This window comes from Erithacus rubecula (assembly GCF_903797595.1).
Source record: "Erithacus rubecula genome assembly, chromosome: 3".
In the NCBI taxonomy this organism is placed as follows: domain Eukaryota; kingdom Metazoa; phylum Chordata; class Aves; order Passeriformes; family Muscicapidae; genus Erithacus; species Erithacus rubecula.
The window spans coordinates 19,854,749-19,879,490 of record NC_136689.1 but is presented as its reverse complement, the minus strand read 5'-3'; the positions used below and the strand labels follow the sequence as shown (position 1 = coordinate 19,879,490).

Below are 24,742 nucleotides of genomic sequence, written 5' to 3'. Positions count from 1 at the left end.
GTATTTGAAATATATTAGCAACAGTCACTACTTTAATCCATGGGAAGTGCCCAACTTCTTCCTTCATATATTACAACACTTCAATATACAATTCCAACAATATGGCTCTAATTCCCAAAATATAAAGAATCCTGATCATTATTTTCTCTGAAAAATGATTCAGAGGTTGAAACAGATATTAAGGAAAGCTAGAGATCTACTGTGAACAAAAAAAACACCAGGGAAGACAGATCAGCATTACATTTATTGGAATTCCAACAGTTCAAGATGCAATTCAACTATCAGCACTTTACAGAAGTATCTAAAGCAGAATACACAGAGCCTAGCCAAAATCATCTGGTATTTTTAAGAGTAAAAAATGCTTAGTTTAAGGTGTTCACAAAGTTGGAATTCATAAAATACAAACATTCTATGAGCAGCCTATAATGCTACAGCTTACACCTACCAGTGCTTTCCTAAATAGTTACACTTTAACATGCCCATTTAATTTTAAGAAGGTCTTATGCTTCACATTTGTTCTCTTAATAATTCAAGAAAGCCCTCTGCAAGTGTAGTTATTATAAAGTATCACCAGCTCTATTGGAATATAGAATCTGAACACTTAACAGAAACACCCCTGGCACAAATTCAGTCAATACTAGCTCTTTGAACTAAATGCACACTATATCTAATACAAGTTGCTTCTTTGACAGGTTTAATATAACCTGAAATGTCTATAAACCTGAATTTGAAAATTTGGAATTAAAGTCTTAAATTATAACATGGATGTTTTTTAAATCAGAACAGGAAACAGGGCTTGATTCTTATGCAGTAACCACAGAATTAAGAGGCAGTTGCTAGGGAAGTAAAAGTCAGTAATTGTTCAGTTTGACTACAGTATTCAATGAATACGAGTTGCTGTTAGTCTTCAAATGGTTATCAGTACACCAGAGAAAGTGCTTGATCATATAAGTTTCTGTTTATCCAGCACATTAACTGAACACTCTGAAGCAGTAATTCCCAGGTTACCCTCAAAACCACTTTCAATAAAAAACTTTACTATCCAGAAATAAGAAGTTACAGTCCCAGTTGCAATGCCATTTGGGTAACACCCCTATTACAGCGAAGTTGTGACCAAGATACGCACCCAAGGTTCAGGTGTTTGAGCTTCTGAAGGCTGCTTATCTGTGTAGGCAGCTCCTCAATCTGGTTGTTGAAAAAGTTGAGCACTTCTATGTTTCTCAGGTCTGCGATGTTTGCTGGCACAGCTGTGGGAAAGTTTTCACAGTTGAGAGACTGCAAGTAGAGCAAGATATCCAGACTACAGATTCTTTACCAGCACCTGGTGTTTGCACTGTTTGTACAGTGGCTGCAGCACAGAAAGTATCTCATTATTCCAATTTTAAAAAAGTTCATATCCAGAAAGCAACCTATCTGGAACTTCTCATTGCTGAGAGCACTCCTTTTGTACTCTTCAAAAATTACTACCCAGAACTGTAAGATATTTTGACTAACAAAGACCACTGCAGAAAGAGAGAGACAAGGACAAGTGCTCTTACAGACCAAGAGAAGTAGGCTGTCCTCTCAATTCATGTAGCACACACAGGTCTCAAAAGAGTGGAGCCTGAGAGACTTGGATCATGTCATTATTTGAGTGGACAAAACAATGGTACAAGTAGTTACACCAAGACAACAGCTGTACTAAAGGTCTTCAACAACAAACATAAAATAATCCTTCATTTTTAGCAATGGCCCATTCCACTTACTGCTTAAACAATTTAGTATTCAAATTCTTGGTCATTTAAATTATGACAACATTTACAAAAAAATTAAATTCCGCCATAAAAGAACTGATTAGTCAAGCCCATTTTCAGATGCCTCCCATGAGTGAAAAATTAACTGATCAATACACATACATGGCTACAGTGGATTACCAACAGATCAATAGGTGGTTGTTACTATCTAGAAACATGAACTATAAGGCAGAAACACAACATGAACAACTGTGCTAATGAGGTTAAAAAGCTATTCAGATTTGCATCTCTTCCCCCCTTAAACTTAGTGAGATTTAAGCAGCCAGCTGAGGTGTAAAGGAGATTGGCAAGTCATCTGCACTGAAGCTTGCACCTGTGAACAATATTCACCTTGGTTCAGTCTCAACTTTGCATTAGGAACCCACAGAGTGCTCATCTAAATAATCAGAAGGTTTTATGAGCCCATGTTTTTTTTTTATTTGTTGGTATGAGGCAATCTCAGTCTTAAAATGGAGTCAATAATGTTTACAAAGCAGAACATTGCAGTATGTCACATTTAGTAGATTAGAAGTCTAATTACACTGAGAACAATAATGGGATCCCTAACAAAGACTCTAATTACACCACATAAACATTACTGTTGAGGGCCATATTCATTGCAGGAGGTTTCTAGCAGACTTTTATAGAAAAGTCATTAAGGCAAATCTGAACATTTAGAAGATCTCCTTTAGAGGTATTTTCCAACTGGTCCATACTTATCTGTCATTCAATGATAGCAAGAATTATGTGCATTCACAAACTAAAGGGTATTTCACTACTACTGTTGTCTTAAATTATTCCATATCAGAAGTTAACTGAGGATTTTAATTGGCATAATTCAGCTGTTTCCAGCCTCAGTATTTCACCAGAAAAGTAATTACCAGTATTAAAATATTTTCCTTTCAGAAATTAGACTTCATAATTTGACTTTCATGACATGCAGTGTAAGGTATATTTCTCATCAGATACTGCATTTATGAAATTAGGAATCAAAAATACTACAAAATACAGGCTTTAGTTTAGTCAAAGCTTTAACAATGGAAAGACCAATACAGATATATCACTGTCTCCTGATATATCTCTTCAATCCTCTCATACTGTGTTTCACGTTGTGAATGACACCTAGGACACTTTATATCATTATATTCTTCAAGATATACTAAAAGCTGCATTGGTAAGCAGGCTGAGATGAGGAAAAGGCTAAATATTTAGCCAAGTATTTAAATGAAGTGCTTTTGTGTCTTACCCTGTTAAATCAAAATGAAAAGTCTCAATCCACAACTGTACTCTTTGGTTTGGACTGAACACACAGAGGTATTTTGTGAGAAGGAAAAACAGAAGAATAAGTCAACACCAGGCTTGTGGTGGGGAAGAGAGGACTTTTTCCTGTAACAGTTTATTTTCTGGTTCAACAATTCAGATTGATTTGTAATATAAGTTAATGCTCTATTGTATTCAATGAAAATTGGAAGACTGAATTTAACTCCTGTACTCATCTTGTACTGCACAGGATCAGGGGCTTCAGGTCTAAAGATGTGTGGTGGTCAACCAGAGCTGGCTAGACATATCCTGCTCCCTGTTTCAAACTTCACATGACCCGACTACCATCACACCACTGTGTTAAAACTCTTCCCAGATACATAACAGACTGCCAGATCCCAAGACATTCATGTTCTGGCAACACTGAATTCCACTGGAGTCTCCTTCTCGTGATGAGCTGTGAGAGTGAACTGTCAGCATCCTGGTTCCATTCACCCACGTATTTACAGTACGATCCGCAGTGTCTTAACAACTCTTCTAAGACCATCTGCTGCCCAGTGTCATTAAGAACTCCCCCTCAGTAAATGCTAGTAAAATTTGGCAGCCCAGTGCCTTTGCATTCTCCTGTGCAGCTTCAGTCACATCATGAAGCCCCATTCATATTAAGTTTCACTTCACAACACCAGGAACAGCTTCCCCTTGTTCAATACTGGAAATTGCATACAGTGATTCACTATGACAGCTGTAGACTTCACCTCAATTTCAAAGGTTGGTTGACAGTGAAAGACAGGGTCTATAGTCTGCCCACAAGGAATAAGAGGACTTTGTTCATGTTTCTGGAAATAAGGATTGGCAACTGGTTATACTTCAAAGCATTTTTGCTCTTTTTGCCCTGAAATTAGTGGCAATTCTTTAGGCACTAAAAAAGTTCTCATCAAGTTCAAGAGGCAAGTTATTACATTTTATCCCTATACAAGCAGCAGCTGTTTAAAAATTTACAAAATTATTTCCAAAATACAGATAAGAAGGAATAAATGCTACTATTCAATGCCTATGTAATGCCACACAGAGTACCCTGGACCTGGGCCTCAGCTCTCTTTCAGCATTGAGAGCCAGAAGACAACACCAGACATGATCTTTACTAGAGGTCTGATGCTGCCCTCAGTTGGAGAACAGGCACTGGGTTAGGAGGACCTTTCATCCAGGACAGCTACTTACCCTGCAGAGTAACTCACTAAAAACATCCAGATCAGTGGCAGCAGCCTGGAATCACACGCCTGATGTAACCCTTTCCCATAAAGCAGGGAGTCAAAAAGTTCTCATACCCCTACCTAGAACTGACATGCAAATCCAGCTCCTTTTCTATATTTAACCTCTGACAAAGGACAAAGAGCACAGGAAATGGAAAGGAAGAAAAAGAAGTCCATTATTTTCCCTCTAGTTTCACTCAGTAACTCTTTTGCCATTCAGACAGGTCTCAATACAATTCCTCCTGTGCTGGCAGGGCCTTCACACTGCTGAAAATGCACAGGCTTCCAAAAGTCATTAATTCTGAAAATAGCCACCAAGATTATTTCTCTTAAACTTCTGTGAAGGCCTGGGAAACAACAGCAATCCTCACAATTTCAAAAGTAAACAAACTCAGGTGTTTGCAAAATGAAGTCTCCATTTTCTTTTGTCTAAAAGATGAAATCTAGTCTGCTTTTCTTTTGTTTGTTTAGTAAAGACACTAAATTAAATATTTCTGAAGACACTCTTGGTAAAAAAGACTGGTATCACAAATTTCCATTACAGCTCAAAACTAAAATAAAAAATGTTTTAGATAAGGAATTTCAAATGAAAAACTAGTTCAATGGATAAACTACCCAATTGAATAAGTGAAATTATTTAGCAAAAATAAAAATCTCCATGAGAAGAACACATGGTACATAAACTGCATGAAATATTTCAGTCTGTTTAAACCTTAACACTAAATATTCAAAGTAAACATTGTCCCACTGCTGCTTGGAAAATGCTGTCTGTAACACTGATATAGCATAATATGTAACTGATAACTGATTATGTATAAAATTGTGCATGAATAGGCTTGCAGTCTCCTCAACAGATATGACCCAAAGGCTACAGAAAACCTCCAACAGAACTCAATGTTTTTTGTATTAGACATCAAGAGAAATAAGAATTTTAATTTTTTAAAGTACGATTAATTCCTTTGGCAACCACATCCTTAGAAACTTTGAATAGCTGCAGAACCCTTTTTTTCAGAACGTTTCTTTACTTAATGAAGTAATTTTGCAGTACCCTAGGAACGTGATGTTCAGTAGTATTCCAAACCTTCACAGGTTCTAAGGGAACATTCAACCAAAAGAGCTATGAAAATAGAAGTACCTGACAGAGGTACTATGCCCATTTCTCATTAAACTGTGCCACTGGAAAGCTGGTCAAGAGTCATACAGAGTAAAGAGAACACAATACAGACCTTTCAGAGTCCAATCAGTCCACTGTGCATCCCAAGCAGAGATTTCTTGCAAGAGCAAGAACCTACTTTTTAAGGCTAAAATAAAACCTTAAGGCTATACATTAGAATAAACCCAGTTCTGCGGACTTGCTAATCCAGTTAGCGTCAACAGGAAGCTTTCATGAGTAAGGATCCCTTAGTGTAAAGGTCATAAAGACATGAAATGTTACTCACATTTCATGGGGGAGGAAGAATTTAGAATACTAAATATATAATGCATTCTGTGCATCCAATATAACTGCAGTCATAGAGCTAGAGTCATGTTTAGATTAATTTGACAAGGGTTCTGTTATACAGAATGAGAAGCAATCCGCTTCACCAAAATGAAAGAGGAATTAGCAGAGGGAGAACACAACGGGTTTCATTTTAAATATTCATAGGCATGCTGATATCATACTTGGCAGCTAACTGGAGAGAATCCTGATCCCAACTGAAGCATACAGCACTTAATTTACACACTGTGTAGTTCAAGTTTCCCCTTTTGCTCTCCCTTCACTCTTCCAAAGATGGATATTAATCTTCCCCACACTGAAAACATTAAAAACAAACTTGTCTCCTTAATCTTCAGCTCTTTCCAGAAACCAGCAGGGTTTTTTAATTTCAATTATCCACAGAAGCACCTCAAATATGAAACTGTTCTTATGAACATGTTTAAATTATACTATAGCTCATTGATGTGCCACTGTGCTAACAAAGCAATTTGTCAATAAATAGTTTTCATTTAGATGCCACAGTCTAAGAAGAAGAGCAGTGAGCACAAGAAAGACTGAGAAGACACTGGGAATCAAGTGACATCTAGTGAAGAGAAACTACAAATCTCTTCTTCTCTGAGAAGAGAGCTTAAGATGTCAGAGTTTGGAGAAAAACACTAGAATCCAGGGGCTGAGGTTAGGAAGGGATTACTAAGTTGAAAATACATCACCTAACTGCAAAGAACTAAAACCACATCAAAATAGCTCACAAAAATCTGATGCTTTTTAGCAGCATTAAGGAATGGTGTGAATAAAGATACATATATATATATATATATATATATATGTAAATGTATATATAAACACGGCCTTCACTTCTGCAAATATTTTTGAAGAGAACAAGTATTAGCTTTTTGAATTACTGTAGTCAACCACAGCATCTTCATGTTCAGTAACTGCTTTATGAGAAGTGCACAGCTCAGCCAAGACACTTGCTGTCTTATATTTAAGACAGGAGAAAAAAACAACCCAAAACCATGAGGTACACCTTGCAAGAAGTTGAAGAACACTGGCTGCATACCCTTGTTACAGATCAGATTATCTCTGTGTGTTTATACTTCAACAGCAGATGCTTAAAAGAAACAATAACTTCTGCAGGACAAAAGAACTTTAATTAATAGTATTTAGATTTAATATTAGGCTTCCACCAAATGCAAACAGTAACACCAAATGCCAGTGACTCTTTTTCAGATGTTTGACCTGTATCTTTTCACAGTTTCACACTACTGCACAGCTGCTGGCTTTAGATAAATTAACCCATCTGAAGTTCATTACATTCACCTTTCCCTTCCTTAATATTTTAGTTACTTCAGTCTATTTAACATGTTTTCTGCAGTTTACAAAAGGGACTAACCAAAGATGTCCTGCACAATAGCCCTTGAACAATTACTACAGATTACCCTCAAAGGGGAAGATCACTTCAGCCTCTTACTCAGAAGTGTCCTAGATCTACTGTGCGTCTAGCAGTGCTTTTTTACAAAATTCTGCTTTCAGTGTGTCTAAAAAATTTTTCATTATTTCAGTCTGCCTTATTAGCCAGTATTTGAAGTTTAAACTTTTTACATGACCAAAATGTTTTTAGAAATGCACCCAGGACTGTTTCCCACTGCAACTTAACTGAGTCTTTCCCCTATACAGCATTGCAGACTGCTGTGCTGACACTGCTTAGTGGGGACACCAGCCTGTCCTCCAAACACACTCTCAGAAAAGGCTGCTCTAAAAAAGCTCACTGTTCAAAAGCAAAGTCAGCACATGCTTTTCCTGTTCCAGTTCTCAGAACTGGGAATGAATTAAGCTGCCTCCTAGTTTAGACTCCCCATACCCAGTACTTAAAGCCACCTCCTTAAGTCTGTATGGTACAGATCCTCCCTGTGCTTCAACGTTAGCTTACCCCAGGCTTCAGCTGACTGTACATCTCATTTCCAGCTGCAGGAGATATTACTTTGAGATGAGCAACCAGTTACCACATTGCCCATCATCACATCAAGATCAGGGAATTATTTCCCCTCAAAGGTTATGCCATATGACATGAATGGAAGAAGTTAAGAGGCCAGACAGTGAGCGGACCGAGGGGAAATGGTGTGTCATTATCCACTTCAACACACCTGACTACTAAAGGAACAAAAAGAATTCATAGAAAATAGAGTACAAAACCAAGTACACGAAACTAAATCCAGTTTCCCCTCAATCTACACTGAATCTACCTTCTTTTCTCAGTCCTTCCATAAGGGAAGCCAAAAAAATCTACTTGTCTTGTTAGACAGTAAATTCTGTAATACAAAATCAATGTCTTTAATGAGGTGAGTTCATTTTTGCAATGTTCACTTCCTTTGAAAATGCCAACTGCAAAATAGTCGGTATGTGGCAAGAGGATTTGCAATAAGTTTCCATCGCAACCTGAATAAAAACATGGAAAATGATCATTTATATGGAGCTTCCATAAAAAAATGTAAGCCACTAGGAAATAAGTGAAGACACAAGAATTTTGTAGTAATATGTCAGAAAATATGGGGATTTTAAAAAAGGAGTTTATATGTTTTCAGGTGTCTTTTAGTAAAAGAACAAAAGTTTCTGAAGAATTACATTCAAGACAAGTGATTTGTGTCCAGTGTTGTTTGCAGTAAGGTGACTTTACTTATGGTGGAAAACTGACTTTGGTGCCACACAGCACAAACTCTAACAACTTTATTTATGCAAGTGGGTACTTTCTGCATATATCCTTATACCATTACAGCACAAAACTCTTTCACACATTATTCTGTTTCATTCCTCCAAAGCTTCTTAGAAGGAAAGTTGATATTATCTCTATTTAAAATTAAAATGCTCTACCATCTGTATTTTCTCAGAACCAAAGGTTTGGGGTTTTTTTCAGGAAGAAAAAGTTAGCAAGGTATTTAATCTAAACATTTGACTAAAATCCAGATGCCACAAATTTAGTAAGGCATATGTACAAGGATCTCCTTTTTCCTTCTTTTCATATCCTCCTGTGTACTGCATCCATAAAGGTATTTCCCATTAGAGTTCCTTGCATCACAAATAGGAAGTACAACCAAATCAAAACATACCAAAGAATGAAATCAAAACATATCAAAAAATCCAAACATACAAAAAAAAAAAAAAAAAAAAAAAAAAAAAAAAAAAAAAAAAAAAAAAGCAGGCTTACAGTTGGCTTAAAGCATCTCTCCCACACACAGCTGACAGACACTGCTGGGCACAAGTCCCATGCTTTGGACACAGCCCTAGTCTCACCTTGCAGACATTACCTGCCCCATTTTGGGGTACATCATGTCAGGACAACAGCATGGAATGACTTACCAGAAGGAAGTAGAGGCAGAAGCATAGTAGAGGAGAATACAAGAAGCAACAAAGAGTAAAGGGTACACGGTCATCTAGTTCCTTCAAGAAGTCAGCAAATTTGTTATATAAATAACCTGATACCAGGCAAGATGCAAAGTGTCAGACAATATCAGTGGGAGACACCATCACACATTTCAGCAGACTGGAGAAGACAAAGCAGCTAGACTGGGAAGGAAAATTCAGGACAGGCAGATGCAGTGTTGCTGTCCCTGGACTACCTCCAATACATCCAGGTATAGACTACAGCCAGAAAGGTGACCCAGAAAGGAGAGATCTTAATATAAAAAATTAAACCAAGAGATTTTAGTAGCATGCTAAAAAAGATCAAGGACACAGACAAGAGGGTTAACAGCAACAAAGGGACAAGCTTCTGTGTGGTCACACACAGAGAGAAAAACAATTTAGGAGATGGCAGAGCAAAGAAGCAGTAAGTCATAGGAGCAGGAAAAAAAAGTTTTGAACTGCTCTGCTGAAAGAAGGCAAAATGTACAGTGATGATAAAGGGTGACCACATGGCTGTCAAAAGAACAATGATCAATGAGACACAGCTATTCTAACACAAGCACAAAGTGAACTCAAACAAAATTCAGGTCTGGAAATGGGAACCAGCAGCAAAAAACTAATGGATCACCCCACAAAAACGAAGGGACCACAGATGAGTAAAGGATTACATGAGAATCAAGGGAGAAGCAGTGGAAAGATCACAGAACAGTACAGGACAGCAGATCAGAAGAATGATAGAGGAGGACAGAGAACACGACATCAGGTAACACAGAAGAGGTTTGAGGAAAAAATAGTTGTTCCTGATCTCTCATCATTTAATCATTTGATAGTACTGGATAAGGAATCAGAGCACGAGAACAAAAGGATACAAAAATCATCAGGAGTGAGCTAGGAATAGCAGGAGATTTCTGAGATCATTTACAGGCAGCACAAGAATACGTGAAACCAGTGAGCACAGGATCACCTGAGGTTAAGGAGACTGAGAACAGCAAAAACAAAGTTGCTGTCCACCATCACCTACCAGGCGGGATGAATAGCTACCAGGAACACAAGCGTCTTCCCAGGGGAAAATAAAAGCTAAATGTACTCGAACAGTGACCTCTACTGGACAAAGCACAGAGTACTGGTAATTCCACCAGCGTCAGGAGCACTCCCGGTACGAGCAGACACCGATACAAATTGATTTGAATTGATTTCTTCAAATGACCGCAACGTTCATTAACTACCACTGGCAGGTAACGCAAATAATTGTCATAGTAGTTACAAGTCAAAGGCTTACTGCACATCCCAAAATAAGGGAAAATAAAACAGGTTGGCTGCATAATAGTTCCACACATATTGATGACAACCAGCACTCACACCTGCTGTCAATGCTGAAGTAACCTTTAATATTCCAGCCTGCTTTCCAGTCACGTCTTCCCCTCTGTGCCCTTCTGGGAGGGATAACAGACAAACTGAGCAGCCGAAACCTCTTCAAACATACTTCCTGTTCACAATATAGTACATGGATTTTAATTGTCAAAACTTCATCAGCATACCAAGTAAGGATTTCTCATCCTATACCAGGATGTGAAATTCTGTGTATGTGTAAGTGGCTGGAGAATACCTTGAGTTAGCTGACCTATCTGAAGTCCAAAAGGTTCAGCAACCCTTCACAATTTATGGCAAAATAGTAGACAAAAGCTGCTCTGCCAGGAAAAAGCAGACAAGGCATAAGCCACATTTTTATGCCCTATCAGTATTCTTTATGAAAATGAGTTTTTACTGTTGCTAGTTCTACTCCAGTTCTTGCTCACTTACAAATCTAGAGGCACAAGGGGCACAAAAGGTGAAATCTAACCTACCTGCTGACTTCAGCCTGCAAAGGTACTTTTTTCCAGTCAAAGGTAGCCATTTGTTGGTCAATTTACAAATAAAGTAAATAAATAAATCCCCAAACTCCACGAGCCCTCAAGACGTGGTAGACAAACCCTACAATCAGCTCAGAAAAAATCCTCACCCTGACTCAGATGATCTATTTTACACTGTCTCCCAGAGCTCCACCTTGTTTTGCTTGAAATGATGGGGCAAGACCCAGATTAAAACCAGACAAGCCTGGTGATATTTCTTTCCTCCTCCTGACCCAGGCTCCCCAGAATCTCAGTATTCTGCAATTCCCTATTCCCCAGAACCATTACTGAAGCATGAACTCTAGCTAAAGGGCTCTGAACAAAGAAGCTCTAAGTTTGATTTCAAGAACTTTAATGACAAATTCCTTAACACATGACTGGCACTGCTACCCCAGCATGAACCACAGAGCAGCAATGTCAGAGGAATCATAGCAGCTGGCCCTGCAGAACAAAAGGATCTACAGCAGCACCTGAAGGTCACTTTCATCCTGCACAGAGGCACCAGATGAGCAAGTGGCCAAGACTGCTGCAGACTTTCAGTTAGGTTCACCCAAACTTGAGTGGAGCAGCCCTAAAAATACACAAAACTGAAGCACAAACACCCATAAAAATTACTACTGTTTCACAGATGATGCAGAAACAGTATTTCTGGCTGACCAAACTATCAAATGTGGTTTCTGCAATAGTATGTCCTGTGGCTCAAACTCCCTCTCTGTCCCCTAACACAGCTACCCTAATTCCCTACCACTATTCATCTCCCATAAATGATCCTATTGAGCAGGAGGTGAATGTTTTCTGTACGTCCCTCAGAGAGAATCAAGTGACATAGAAAAAAAACAACTTGGTCACATCTACCCAAATTAATCCACCACAGTGAAGGGCAGATATCTATGGTTCAGCCACTCATTTGCACCAATTCAAAAAACATTTTTTAGGACTTCTATTGCATTTATTTTGATGGTAGCCAATGGGTTCAAAAGACATCTGGGTCACGATCAGACAACCTATACAGGCTAAGACTGTCTTGAATTTTGCTTCTCAGCTGTATATTGGATAGAAGGCTTTAAAATCACTAAGTGATGGAGTAAAAAACTCCCAGTACAACATATAGACACACTGGCCCCTATGTCTACATTATGCTAAGAAAAAACACAAATATTCAGTTTCTCCTTCTGCTTTCTATTGGATTGTCAGAGACCCTACAAAGGAATTCTCCTAGCTTTGTCACTTATGCAGCACCTGCATCAACAAGACTGCAGAATCACAGCTATTTAGCTTTCCTGAGAGTTACAGTTTTGAAGCACAAGAAGCTCTCACCAAGCAGCAAAGAACAGACTCAACTGTTTCAGAAGTCACCTAGAGCAGAAAAAGCCAGCTGAAGCCTCCTCCATTAGTAAACCACCAAATAGCTGAAAAAAATTCAGCTTAATATCCTCCAAAAAATCAATGTGGACTTGAGTACTTCTGATAATGAATGATTTAGACACATAAATGAAGTGCAAATTGCACACTAGAAATACTAATAAAAAATCCATGATACAGAAGTATTCTGAGCAGTATGATGGATTTAATAGAGCAGTCCTTATAGCTGCTGCTGAAACTTTAGTCTCAGTAGTTTTCTGGCAAAAGTACAAAGTATGTCTACATAAAAATATGCATATCCACTTTTTACATTTATTTATTCTTTCAGATAGACATATTTACTCTAAACACCAAAAAAAAAGCTCGCAGAACACTCATTTAAATGGGCAGAAAACTAGTAGAAGATGCTAATATGACCTTAGTGCAGCATGTCAAGTGTCACTGCCATCAGCTTCCTAGTCATTTTAAGAACAATCTGCTAAGACAATTAATTACACAGCTTAAAAGATTAGGTCAACAGTGTCAAATATGAGAATATGAACTTGAAATTTAGCCTTTTAAAAATGTGTGCTGTCTATTTAAGTGTCCACATTCATTTGTGAAAGAAGAGTTAACAGCGCTCTTACCTTCCCATGAAAGAAACCCAAACAGAGCAATTAGAAAGGCTGACAGGATCCCTTGGCTGAGACAAGACATGTACTTGCAGCCTGCTGATCTGATGGCTACTTTATGAGAAAGCAGTTAACTGAAGGCTGAGATTTAATGTAAAGTAACACAAACTTGTAGTCACAGCAATCTTTAAACTGGTATTCTGTAAACTAAAACTGCTTTAAGCACTTTTAACAGTACACTCTGTATTTTTCCTGAATAGTTAAAATCAACCTGAACACATCCTTCTTGGACACTTGTGATTACTGTATCTTTCCTCCCCCAGTCAAATCTGCAGCTAAGACTCAGCTAGGACATAGGTTAGTTACTCAGCTCTTCAGTGTGGAGCTCACGCTGAAGCACATGCAGCCAAGTTTACCATGATTCAAGTGTCCATGCAGGAGCTCCAGCCTCTCTCTTCCTCAGAGCAAGGCAGATACCTGCTACCTGCCAGCCAGATGAGTGTTCAGCTGAGATCATCCTTTAGCTATGTTAACATTTGACCAGGTGGAAGAGCTGATTCAGTGGCAGTCTGAAAGTGTCAGATTTCAAAAATTTAGGAATTTTACAAATCTCAGACAAGGAACAGTGAAATTTTTAAAAAATAGCATTTCCAACACATTTCATCCTTGTGCCAGGTAAGCAGCCATTCAAACAGAGATACCAGAGTAAATAATCATCACCAGAGAGAAGCCTTGCTTAGTCAACACTAAGGTACCCAACCTTGGGTGAGGTGTCTGGTCACAAGAACTAGAGGTGTGCAGAATGAACTGCTATCTCAAGGTGCCTGCAGCCCTCCAAAGGCTGCAGAGAAAGCTGCAGTGGCTGAGTACAATTAACTGCCTAACTTTCAGGAGCTCAAGTTGAGACAGTACCTTGCAGTACCTGAGGAAACACACAAAAGTCACTAGCTGGGTGGCCCCACCAATGACTGATAACAGATGCTCAATGGCAATATGCCCAAAGATAATTTACCATAATCTTTCTCAAAACATTCTCTCAGCTTCAAGCTATTTGTAACTTCATGCCCTTCATGGATGGAGCTGCATGTTTAACAGTGATGTACTTTGGATTTTCCCTCCCTTAACTGGCCCATTACTTTATCCATTAGTCATCACTTACATGCCAGATGATGAAAACAGTTGGTCACATTTGCAATTAAATTGAGATTTCCTTGAAAAGTACAATGGAATAAAAGCAAATAGCAAGATGGCAGTCTAGAGGGCACTACACTATCAAAAGAGGGATCCTGAATAACTAATTCACAGTTCTCACAGCCAGTCACAAAGTGCCCATAATTGTATCTATCTACTACTAAAAACCTTTTAAGCTACACATTAGTACTGAATAAACTGCATTCAGAGAAGTGCTTATGCACTAAAATCTAGGGATATTTTTATTTTACTCATGCTTAATCCTCTGCAAATGCTCAGAGACTCTAGTAACACTTGTGCATGAATTCACATTTTAAATAACACATACTACCTTACAGCTCATTCAGCAAGTAGTATAGAGTTCAATAGGTTGAGTTTTATTCATTTGTGCTTCTTAAGGCCCATCTCAATTTGTAAAGATTTCCTTGGATACACCCTAAAGACCCTACATCCTAATACACCTCTTGTCAATACACACCACTTTATTGGTGCCATTCCCCTCCCCCTTTCATCTTGCCAAAAGAGGACTGGTTTAGAGAGAAATCCACTGCCACATGTGGCAAGCAGACAAAAAACAAGAACATCAACAAGACCAACACTTCTCTTCAGAAGATGCACAGAAACAGGTGAGACAAAATTCACTGCTTGAATTTCAACAACCAAGAAGCAGGAATGTTTCCACAAGACACTGTAGATAAAACACAAAAACAAACAAACTAACTAAAAACCCCAAACCCACAAAAACTTTTGCCTTGCAGAAGTCAATCTGATACCTCACTCCACCAAGTTAAGTCTCATATTTATGTTGTTCTTGACATGATATTTACCAGCACCTCACTTAGCAGCTACTTTACTGTGGAAAGCAGGATCCACAACCTGAAGGTGATGTATGACCAAGAGGCAACCTTTGGGCAGAAATAGGCTACTTGACTTCCATGCCTGATGCTTACATTCAGCTGGCCTTGCTCATATATGTTTGGTTATTGGTGTCATGCAGTGGAGTTGCAATTTGCTTTGCTTCAATCAAATTCATTAGCCACACACTAAAATGCAAACTGTGTTGTTTCTGATACAGTTCAAAAGTCTTCACCTTAACATAAGGACTTCAGAGCCATGGTAGGAAATGGATTTCTGGCTGAACTGGTCACAAGACTGAGAATTACAGATCTTCCAGTACATTGCAAGTCTGTATTGAAGCTGGAAAGGTGTGTTGAAAATGTGGTCATACCCTCAATCTCTTTACTTCTAGTGAAGCACTAACCAAGAAGCACTACTCTAATAGTGTCACTGCACTCTGTATCAAACTAGCAGTGCCAGCTTTTCAATCCAGGAACATACTTACTTGTAAGCTTGTTGTGACTCAGAACCAGCTGTGTGATGTGAGACAGCGTAACTGCAAATGAAGAGAGAAAGAAGTTAATGAACATGGCAACTGAGAGTTGTATCTATTTCAGCTGAAAAAAAACATAGGAAAGTTATTCTTTCCATTCCAGTAACTTGATTCATGTGTCCTGTCACAAATAAATGTGAGAAGCTCAAGACTAAAGGACACATCCACCTACTCCTCTGCCCTTTTACTTCACATTTCTGCTACTGCATCAAATACAACATGGAGAGTTTTACTCACTGATACAGCAACCTGCTTCTGCTAATCCTTGAAAAAGCTCACGACACAAGCAAATATAATCTGTTAGCAGAATGAAAGAAGTCACTCAAAGGCACCATCAGATCAGAAAGTTCAGTGTTAAAAAAAAAAACCAAAACATCACCACAGTTCCCTGTTCAATTGCAGGTTGTGAAGGAAGGAAAGGCAGGGAGGAGAAAAGAATCAGTGCATCCACCCTGAATTTCTGCCAAAATTTGAGCACTCAAAATACTGCCTGCACCCCCTCTCTATGCAGAACAAGAGGACAGGGAAAGAAGCCTATAGAAAGTCTGTAAGAGAACTGTAGGAAAATCATCTCTGAAGGGCAGACGAGAGCAGCAACCTCCACAAAGAGCTCAATCTTTGAAACACAAAAGGCACATTGGTATCCAAACCATAAACAACCATTTAACACGACTGAGTGCTTATCCATAAAGGTAAATACAGAATGCAGTTTACACAGCAAAATGAGAGAAGATTCTGCAGACAGTCACAAGCTTCTGAACAAATGCCTAAGTATGCTTTATACATTTGTTTCTCTTGGTTTAGCTATTTTAGTAACTGTGACAATCAGTAAAAGTCAACATTTCATGGGCTCTTGATATTCAAGCCTGACTAGTAAGAACACAAACCACCAAGAGGGCAGCCCTACCACTGAGATTAAAAGTCCTCTAGTCTGATGTCTTCAGGTCCAAGGCAACTGAACCTAGACCATAGCCAGATCAAACTTACATCATCAATCCCAAGTAAAAAACCTTTTTTCTCCCTGCATTTTACTCCAGAAACAAGTCATTCTGGAGATCTGAGGCTTTACCTAGAGTCAACAGCATCAACAAAAAATTTGGCTTTTTTCAAAAAAAGGAAAAAAAAATCATTATTGTTTTTGACATTGTAAAAAGTCATATAAAATGACTTTGCTTTTAAAGCAGAGAAGTTAAACAATGTCATTGCATCTATACAAAGGAAGCACAGATGCTTACTCAAAGGCAATGAAGCTTTGGGGCTGCTGACTTTGGTCTTCTGAACTCCTGATGAATTAAAATGCCCTAAGTTTTGTGCATATTTCAAGGTACACCTTTTGACTACAGCATCAAGTCATATGCACCACTGGCCTTTAGCAACACAAGGTTGGAAGCATTATTCTCACGACACCCTCTCCTTTTTTGTCATTTCAACTGAGACTATGTTCAGAAAGGCTTCTTCTCTTACATCTGTACAGAACAGAACAAAATCCAGGTTAAAAATTTCAAGGCCAAAATCCCTAGACCAAAGACATTTAAATCTGTATTTTACTGTCCAAATTTGACTGAAGCCTAGACACTTTGTCTGAAACTCCACTATCTCAGTCAATCCTGATGCATGACAAAAAGTCCCATGGCATCTTTGACCAGCAACAGCAGGCTGACATGCCCCAAAGGAACAAGAAAGGCTGCACTCAAATAGTGTTTTGAAAAGAGCAAAGGTTTAGGTGTCTGTGCTCTGGACTGCTTCCAGCAGCATTTTAGACATATCAAGAGGAAGAGATTTTTCAGTCTTGAAAGGTCCAAAGCTACTACCAGTTCAGAGGCAAGTTTAGAAGCATTTTAAGAAAGGGAGCCAAGATAAGAGAGTGGTACTTGCTCATTCCTTACACAGAGGGAAATTTGCTCACTTACACTAAACTGACCTGTGTCAAACAATCAGCCCCTGGGAATTACATGTTTTCCTTATGCTGCTACATGCCTGCTCCTGTGAAAAGGACTGTGTTGTGGGAACATCTGACTGAGATTTACCTCATCCTACACATAAAGCCATTCTGTAGGACAACTAAACTAAGAAGTCTGGCAAGGAAGACACCTGAAAGGCTAAAGGGGATCTGGTGGGGCAATTTTGATTAGGATGTACACAGTCCAGGTGAGCATAACATACAACAGATGAATCAGCCTGAGTACCATTCTCCTGAGAGTGGAAGGGCACTGAGATTCCCATGGGAAATTGCTGTAACCTCCCTGTGAAGCCATTGCAGGAGCTTCTGGACACTGCTTTGGTAACATTATAGTCATTAACACACAGGCAATAAGTTACTGTGATTTCATGAATGCACCAGATATTCACACAGAAGTCTGAGGTTCAGGGTAATACCTATTGCCAAAGCAATTTGCTTGCACAGTAATCACAAATTCTCATTATGGTCCCAGTCCCACTATCACTTCAAAAAAGAGTGAATCAAGGGAAGAACATTTAGGTTCTTCCATTCTGGCCCTACTGCCAAATCTCTTCATATACTGACACCATGACTGCAAGCCAGCTTTACATAAAATATCTGGATGACTATACTCAACCTAATTATTATGGAAAATATAAAACAAATAAAAGCCTTCCCCATCAAAAAACAAAACAAAACAAACCCAAAACAGCCAAACCCCAGACAACCAACGTGACAAAATAACCAAACCAAAGTAGAATAAATTAGCAACAAAACCCACACCCACAAAACAGGAAGGCCCCAGTGACTTTGCTGAGACAAGATAAGACACTGCCTGTCCCACTGGAGGAAGTTAATGCAGGATGAGCATTACAGTATTGTTATATGCAGCCTGCCTCTCCATCTTGTGTGCTTTTGTTATTTTAGGGATGAACTATTTTACCAACACTAACTTTCTGATAAATAATTCTAGTCATGTTAATTCTTACCACACAAGTATGTACTTTATGTAAAATACGAATAGCTTACAGATGGAATGATAATGAGAACAAATTAACACATAAATAGGACTGCATCCAATATTCCTTCCCTGACAGCAGAGCAGATGTCGCAAGTTATTTGGGCAAAATAATTCCTTTACTTGTAGCTTCTCCATATCAACAGCTTAAAAGACACATAAATGAGACTGGTCCATACTTTAAGAACAAACCCACAGTTGTTGATGGCTGTTCAAAGTCCTAACAGTAAATGCCCTATCCTTTGCTATGCTAGGGAAAGGGCACATCACTCCCTTCTTGCTGGACCTGCTTGTTCAGCCTACAGGATGTCTATGAATGATCTCTACCACTACCTGTCCATAGTGGGTGCTTTATAAACAAATATCATCTATTTACTTCACAATATGAAGGCAAAAACCTATACAATAGAACACTTCTATGGGACATTTTTTACACTATTTATGTATGGAGGATGCACAACTATAGTAGAGATGTGCACACAAATGGTGTAACTGTTGCTTTATCATATGCTGGAATAATAAAAAAAGTCTTTAACACTTAAAACTCTTTCATATGGTACTTGCATGACAAGCTAAAGCCCAGAACACTTACATCAAGGCATATTTTTTCTCTCAAATGAAATCTGTTTTCTACAGAACATGTCTGAAAAAGGGTTCTCATATGATAGTTCCAAAAGCATCAAAAATTCAGATGCTCTGAAGATCTGTAACACAATTCTAGTTTGTACTTGAAGTCATTAGGCAAAAAAATGGAAGTGTCTGGATTCAAGGACTATTCCAAAAATAGAACTCTATACTTCTAGTGACATTAATGAACTCCTGAGTTAGAAGTGCTTCATGGACTACTTAACCTTTTTTTGTGAATCTGAACACCATGTTATATATAAGCTGGTAACCATACTCTTTCTTAGCTAAACATGAAAGTGGGAAGAGATGCAAACGTTGCCAAGCTTACAGGTCTAAGATAGCTTGTCAATCTCCTTCCAGTCAAAGTTTTTCATCCTTAATTGGAAAGGGACACTGCTTTTTGACAGGCAAGTTTTGTCTGCTTTGTCTCTCCCACAGCTACTAAAGGGGATGGAAGACAATGCAAAAGAAAGTATGAGTGACTGCCCTGTACCACAGCAAGCCATTAACTTGACTGAAAAGAGAAGCCAGAAGAAAACTGAATCCAAGACAGGGCATATTCCCCTTTGCTCCTTTTTGCCTCCACATAACAGCAGTTTTCTCTATAACTTACTTTCTGTGTTTTGGTTTTTTTTTAACACTTGTGACAAGAACAGGGCAACACCTAAGGAAAAGGACTGGCACACTGAACTGATGTTACATGGTACACCTCTTCCAAATCCTTGTGCCTGTATTAACCCTCCATGAATTAAGTTAAGGAAGGTTAAACACGAGCTCATTAACCACTCCACAGCAAGTACTCAGCCATGCAGTGAGACAAGGCTTGGTCCTTTCCTTGAAGAGTAAGGACTACAGGGAGCAGTTTACCTCTAAGGGGTATTGGCACCTCAGGTAGGGGCTCTCACAATCACTAAATTACATGAGACAAAATTCTGATCGGGGTTACTGAACACAGTAACTCAGGCACACCTCCAACCTACAAAACTCAAAGATGGTCCTTCCAATCATTATCTAAACTTAGCTTAACTCTCAACATCTACTAGTGGCCCTCCCTAAAGATGAAACGCTGTGCAAGAAGGGTCACTGGGCATGAAAAGTGATAACTGCTTTTAACAGAGATCTTTACTTAATGGAAGGAAAAAATAAAAAATAGCTGAAACTGTAAGCTTTAACACCACTCTGGAAAGGTATGCAACACACAGAGGAGGAAAGGTACCAGGTCAGTTTCCTTTAGCTTGCATGCCAGTTCTGAGAGCCAGAGAAAACCGAAACATTCAATCTGCATTAGAAAATTTGGAGTCAGATGACAGGGGTTTGAAAACAATTTAATACTTCCACAAGCCACTACTAAAAATTCAGAAGTAATACCTATTCATTACTTTTTATTTGGTGAAAGATATTCCTTCTTCAGAAGGCAAATACCTCCATGGAAAAAAAACCAACCCAAACCCAAAACAATGCACGTGTTCTGTCAGTGAACATAATAACTGAAAAAGAAATTAATCTAACAGAAACCAGTCATTTCCCCCTTCCCCCAACTTTCACCTCAAATTGAAGGCCCCAAATCTCCATGCTAGATCAAGTCACACAATGTGCACCAAGAGCATCTGCACAGAGACTCCTCTGATGAAGTCTAACTAGGGTACCATCAGTCTACACTTCATGTAGTGAGCTCCCTGCCAAAGACATTTCAGATGCTTAATTAGCAACCTGGTATCAGGGAGCATCTGGGGATCACAGTGTCCCACTCTGGTTCCATGCCCTGCCTGAATACAAACCCCAAAGTCTTTGTGCAAGAAAAGCTTTTATTTTAGGATTATCAACGTGCTTCAAAATTATCCTTTTTCCATGCTTCAAAAATCAGAGGTGGTTAATTATGTGTCTAGTGTTGACAGCAAGGACCAAGTTTACTTAAAAAAAGCAATAGTACTCTGTTTCTGCCCTATATATCTGACAGATAAAAGTACAGTTCTCAAAATTGATCTGTAATTTGAGATACACACTACTTTGTCTCAAATAACTGCTCATCCTATAGAAATGCAGTGCAGCTTTCTATTTGATGTGAGTTCACACATATGGTCCATACAGCACCATCTTCCCAAAGCCCCATGCACCACCCAGAAGCAGGAAAAGAGTAAGTACAGAACTAAGACTTAAGTACAGAATCTAGTTCTGCAAAACTGTACTTAAGACTTCATCTTCTACTGATGTGATTGAAGACACCCTGATATGCTCCAAACTCTACAGATAATGGCAAGTTGGTAGTGAGCCATACCTTTCCCTGAACTCATATCTATCTTGTGAGAAGTTAGGTACATTTGCTCCTGTCTGCTCTCAAGTTTAACAAACATAGTAAACTATATAGTCAAGAGTTTTAAGCACATTGGTTGGTCAAGATTTTACTTTTTTTTCCGTCAATGCATTATGCATTTTAAAACTTTCTGCCTGTGGTACACTACAAACAGTCACAACTTTAACTCCCTCAGTACTGACTATGCCACAACATCATGTGCACTTTAACAAGGTGCAGGTTCCTAACTTGCTCTTCATTTATGTGTTCTCCAGAACTGTAACAGCAGGTTGTTATTGGTATGGGTATTTACTGTAAATTTAACTACAGCAAATGCACCATACCAACAGCAGCACCCTGTCATGGTTCAGGAAGCATGTGCACTCCTATAATATCCAAAGCATGATGCTGCTGTATGTGTGATGCAGTATTACTCCTCTCCTTTAGAGATGAGTCGAGTGTAGTTGCAAGCTGATGTCAACCCAACTCTTAAAAAAAACAGTGGAGATGCAACTTGGCTGGTGCTTTTGTTTCAGCACAGGACGGAGAAGAGGGAAAGTCTCCCCATCAGCCAAGTGCCGGAATGCCAGCAGCAGGGAAGGCTGAGCCCCGGTGCGGGCTCCCCTGGCCATACGCACGGCTCCTGGCGGTGCTGCCGGCAGCCTGGTGCCGGGCGCTTCGCTCAGCCCTCTCAGGGTCTCTCCCCAAGCCCCCATGCCCGAAGAGCCTCGGGCGGCCCCATCGCCGCAGCCGGAGCGGGTCGGGGCGGAACCCCGCGCCCAGGCCCGGCCCCCGCTCGCCCGGGACTAATAAGGAAGTTTCCGCGCCGTGCCCGCCCGCCGCCGCCGGTACCTACACAGGCCGGGCACGTCCAGCATGCTGGAGATGCCGCGGTCGCACATGTCCACCTCGGGCTGGTTCTTCTCCCTGCTCTCCTCCACGATCTTCTTCAGGGACTTGGACATGGTCTGGGCGGGGCAGAAATGGACACCGTGAACCGGGCGGCAGGGGAAACCTGCCGAGGGCTCCAGCCGGGACAGCGCCGGAACGGCCCCGGGACAGCCCCAGCCCCGTCCCCGCCGCGTCTGCGGGCAGAGAACCCCCGAGCCCGGCGCCGCTGGGGGACCCCATCCCGCCCCATCCCATCCCGTCCCGTCCCGTCCGCCGCGCCCGCCCACGCCGGCGGAGCACCGCCCGGGATGCCGGCCGCACTCCCGCCCCGGACGGACGGACGGGCCCGGCCCGAGGGCACTCACCGCGCGGGGACACGGCGGGACCCGGCGGGAAGCAGCGGGACACGGCGGGCGGATCCCACGGCGGGCGGATCCCACGGCGGGCGGACCCGGCGGATCCCGTCCCCCGCGCGCAGGCGCAGCCCCGCCCACACTGACCCCCTGAGGGGCCGGGCCGGGAGTGCCGGAGCGCTCCGGGCTTTGGAAAGGCGGCTGAGACAAAATACATAATTGCCAAGATAACCCACACCGAAAACCCCTGTGCGTTTAACCAGCGGTTTCCATTTCTTCGGATGCCTTCGTGGATTTTCCAGTCGGCTCTAGCAGCAGAACCAGTCACAAGGCTGGGTCCGTGTTCCGAGCACCTGTAACTGGTGTAACTGGAGTTACAGCCTTGCTGCCCACGGTGTAGTTATGGTAGCATGTAGCCTCTTTCATAGGAGTTAGTTGTCTGCTGTCACTCAACAGACATGGAAGTTCAGAGCAATTAATGACTAAATGTATAAGGCCAGGCTACCTATTGAGAACCGCAGCTTTGAATTTTGCATAGGTACTCCATGGTGTTACTTAGTAGCTGAAAAATGGTATCCACAGAAACCAATATGATGAACATTTGCCTAAGGCAGCAAATATAAAATTTCCTGGAGGCGCAACTTCAACTTTTCCTTTTTTAGGAATGTAAGGATTTAATAGTGGACTGCAGAACTGCAGCATGTTTATTCCTAATTGTAGTTTCCTACCTTGAGCATTTCCTGAAGTTACTGTCTGCTTTCAGGTCTTTCTTAGAAGATACTACTGGAAGGGTGTCTTCCTTTTAGCTGGATTTCTCAGCTGAACCCACTGTCACTCAGATGTAATTGACAATGATGTACAGGTTTTGTTTTGGCTGTAGAAACTGGATCCCTTTCCTGTCCAAGAAAATGCCATTACTGACACCAGTCAGTTGTCCCAAAGACCTAACTGCTAACACGTCTGTTCTTATTTCATGGGGAATTAAGTGTCATTTAGTAACAAAGGCTCAGGCAGATTAATTGTCTATAAGTATGGTCCTGCTTCCTTATTCCAGCTAGCTACACACATGACTCTGACAAGTCACTCACAAAACATTCTGCATGGCTGATGCAGAGCTCACTGGGCTTCTCTCTGCCCCATTTATGCAATGGTCAAAACATTGCATGTGACCTAGATATCCACATTCTACCCCTACTATAGAAGTATTTAATTACTCCCCACTTAATAAACATATTGTCATTACTCCCTTTCATCAGGATTATGGGGATTTTTTGCCATCTACCTAACTTCATTAACCTATTGTTGTGTAAAGAATTCATCTATCATTCCCACCTTTGTGTGACCTTCTTTGGGTTCTGCTTGAGCAAGCCTTTTGAGCACAAATCCATACCCCAGTCATGGTTATTGGCATTGGGTTTGGCACAGGGGAGTTGCTGTCAATCCTTCCTTTTAAAGTTTCTCAGTGCCTCATCAAGCACTGAGTACCAATTGTCTGAGAAGGAGTAGGAAGGAAGATACACAAGCTTTTCTATCCGAAGGTCCTTGATCATGAAAACTGAGTTTTCAGATTGTCCCTTCAGCAGTCAAGAAGAGCCATTTCCTGCAGAGGGTCTATGTCACTGCAGTCACCCAGTCTCCCCTCTCTTATCCCCCTCCTCTCCCCAGTACATGCAGTCATTCCAAAATCCTTTGGCCCCAGATACCCTTAGCTCCCTCTATACCCCAGCTAGAAGCTGGCCAGCCTGTTCCTAGGGACCAGCCAGTAGAGCCCTCCCCACAATTGCAGTGCTTGAGCTCACAGAAGAGGCCTTTCCAATTTAGGTCTTCTGTACCTTTCAGCTACTGATTTTTTGCTTATGAAACAACTATAAAATATCTCTGCTATCTGTCAGAATTTGTTCTAAATCCATCACTTCTCTTAAATGCAGAGAGCAGATGCCTGAATTTGTTGCAGAGGCTGGTGTACGCCTTCTGTCCTCAGGACTGCAGGCTAAAGCAGGTGACTGGGGTAAATGTATGGCCA

At 40.5% G+C, this 24,742-nt stretch overlaps 1 protein-coding gene across 9 annotated transcripts in view; it reads right to left on the bottom strand.

The window, feature by feature from the left end:
* The window catches only part of RSU1 (Ras suppressor protein 1), a 91,860-nt gene extending 69,028 nt beyond the window's left edge, over window positions 1-22,832 (bottom strand). For all 9 annotated transcript variants that reach the window (XM_079302432.1, XM_079302431.1, XM_079302430.1 and 6 more), the window contains exons 1-4: window positions 22,732-22,832; window positions 22,332-22,443; window positions 15,554-15,604; window positions 1,127-1,247 (exon numbers count right to left, since the gene is read on the bottom strand). In XM_079302432.1, the coding sequence (XP_079158558.1) occupies window positions 1,127-1,247; window positions 15,554-15,604; window positions 22,332-22,440 (281 nt within the window). In that variant the 5' untranslated portion in view covers window positions 22,441-22,443; window positions 22,732-22,832. The remainder of the gene's footprint in view (window positions 1-1,126; window positions 1,248-15,553; window positions 15,605-22,331; window positions 22,444-22,731) is intronic.
* Window positions 22,833-24,742: the final 1,910 nt, after the last annotated feature.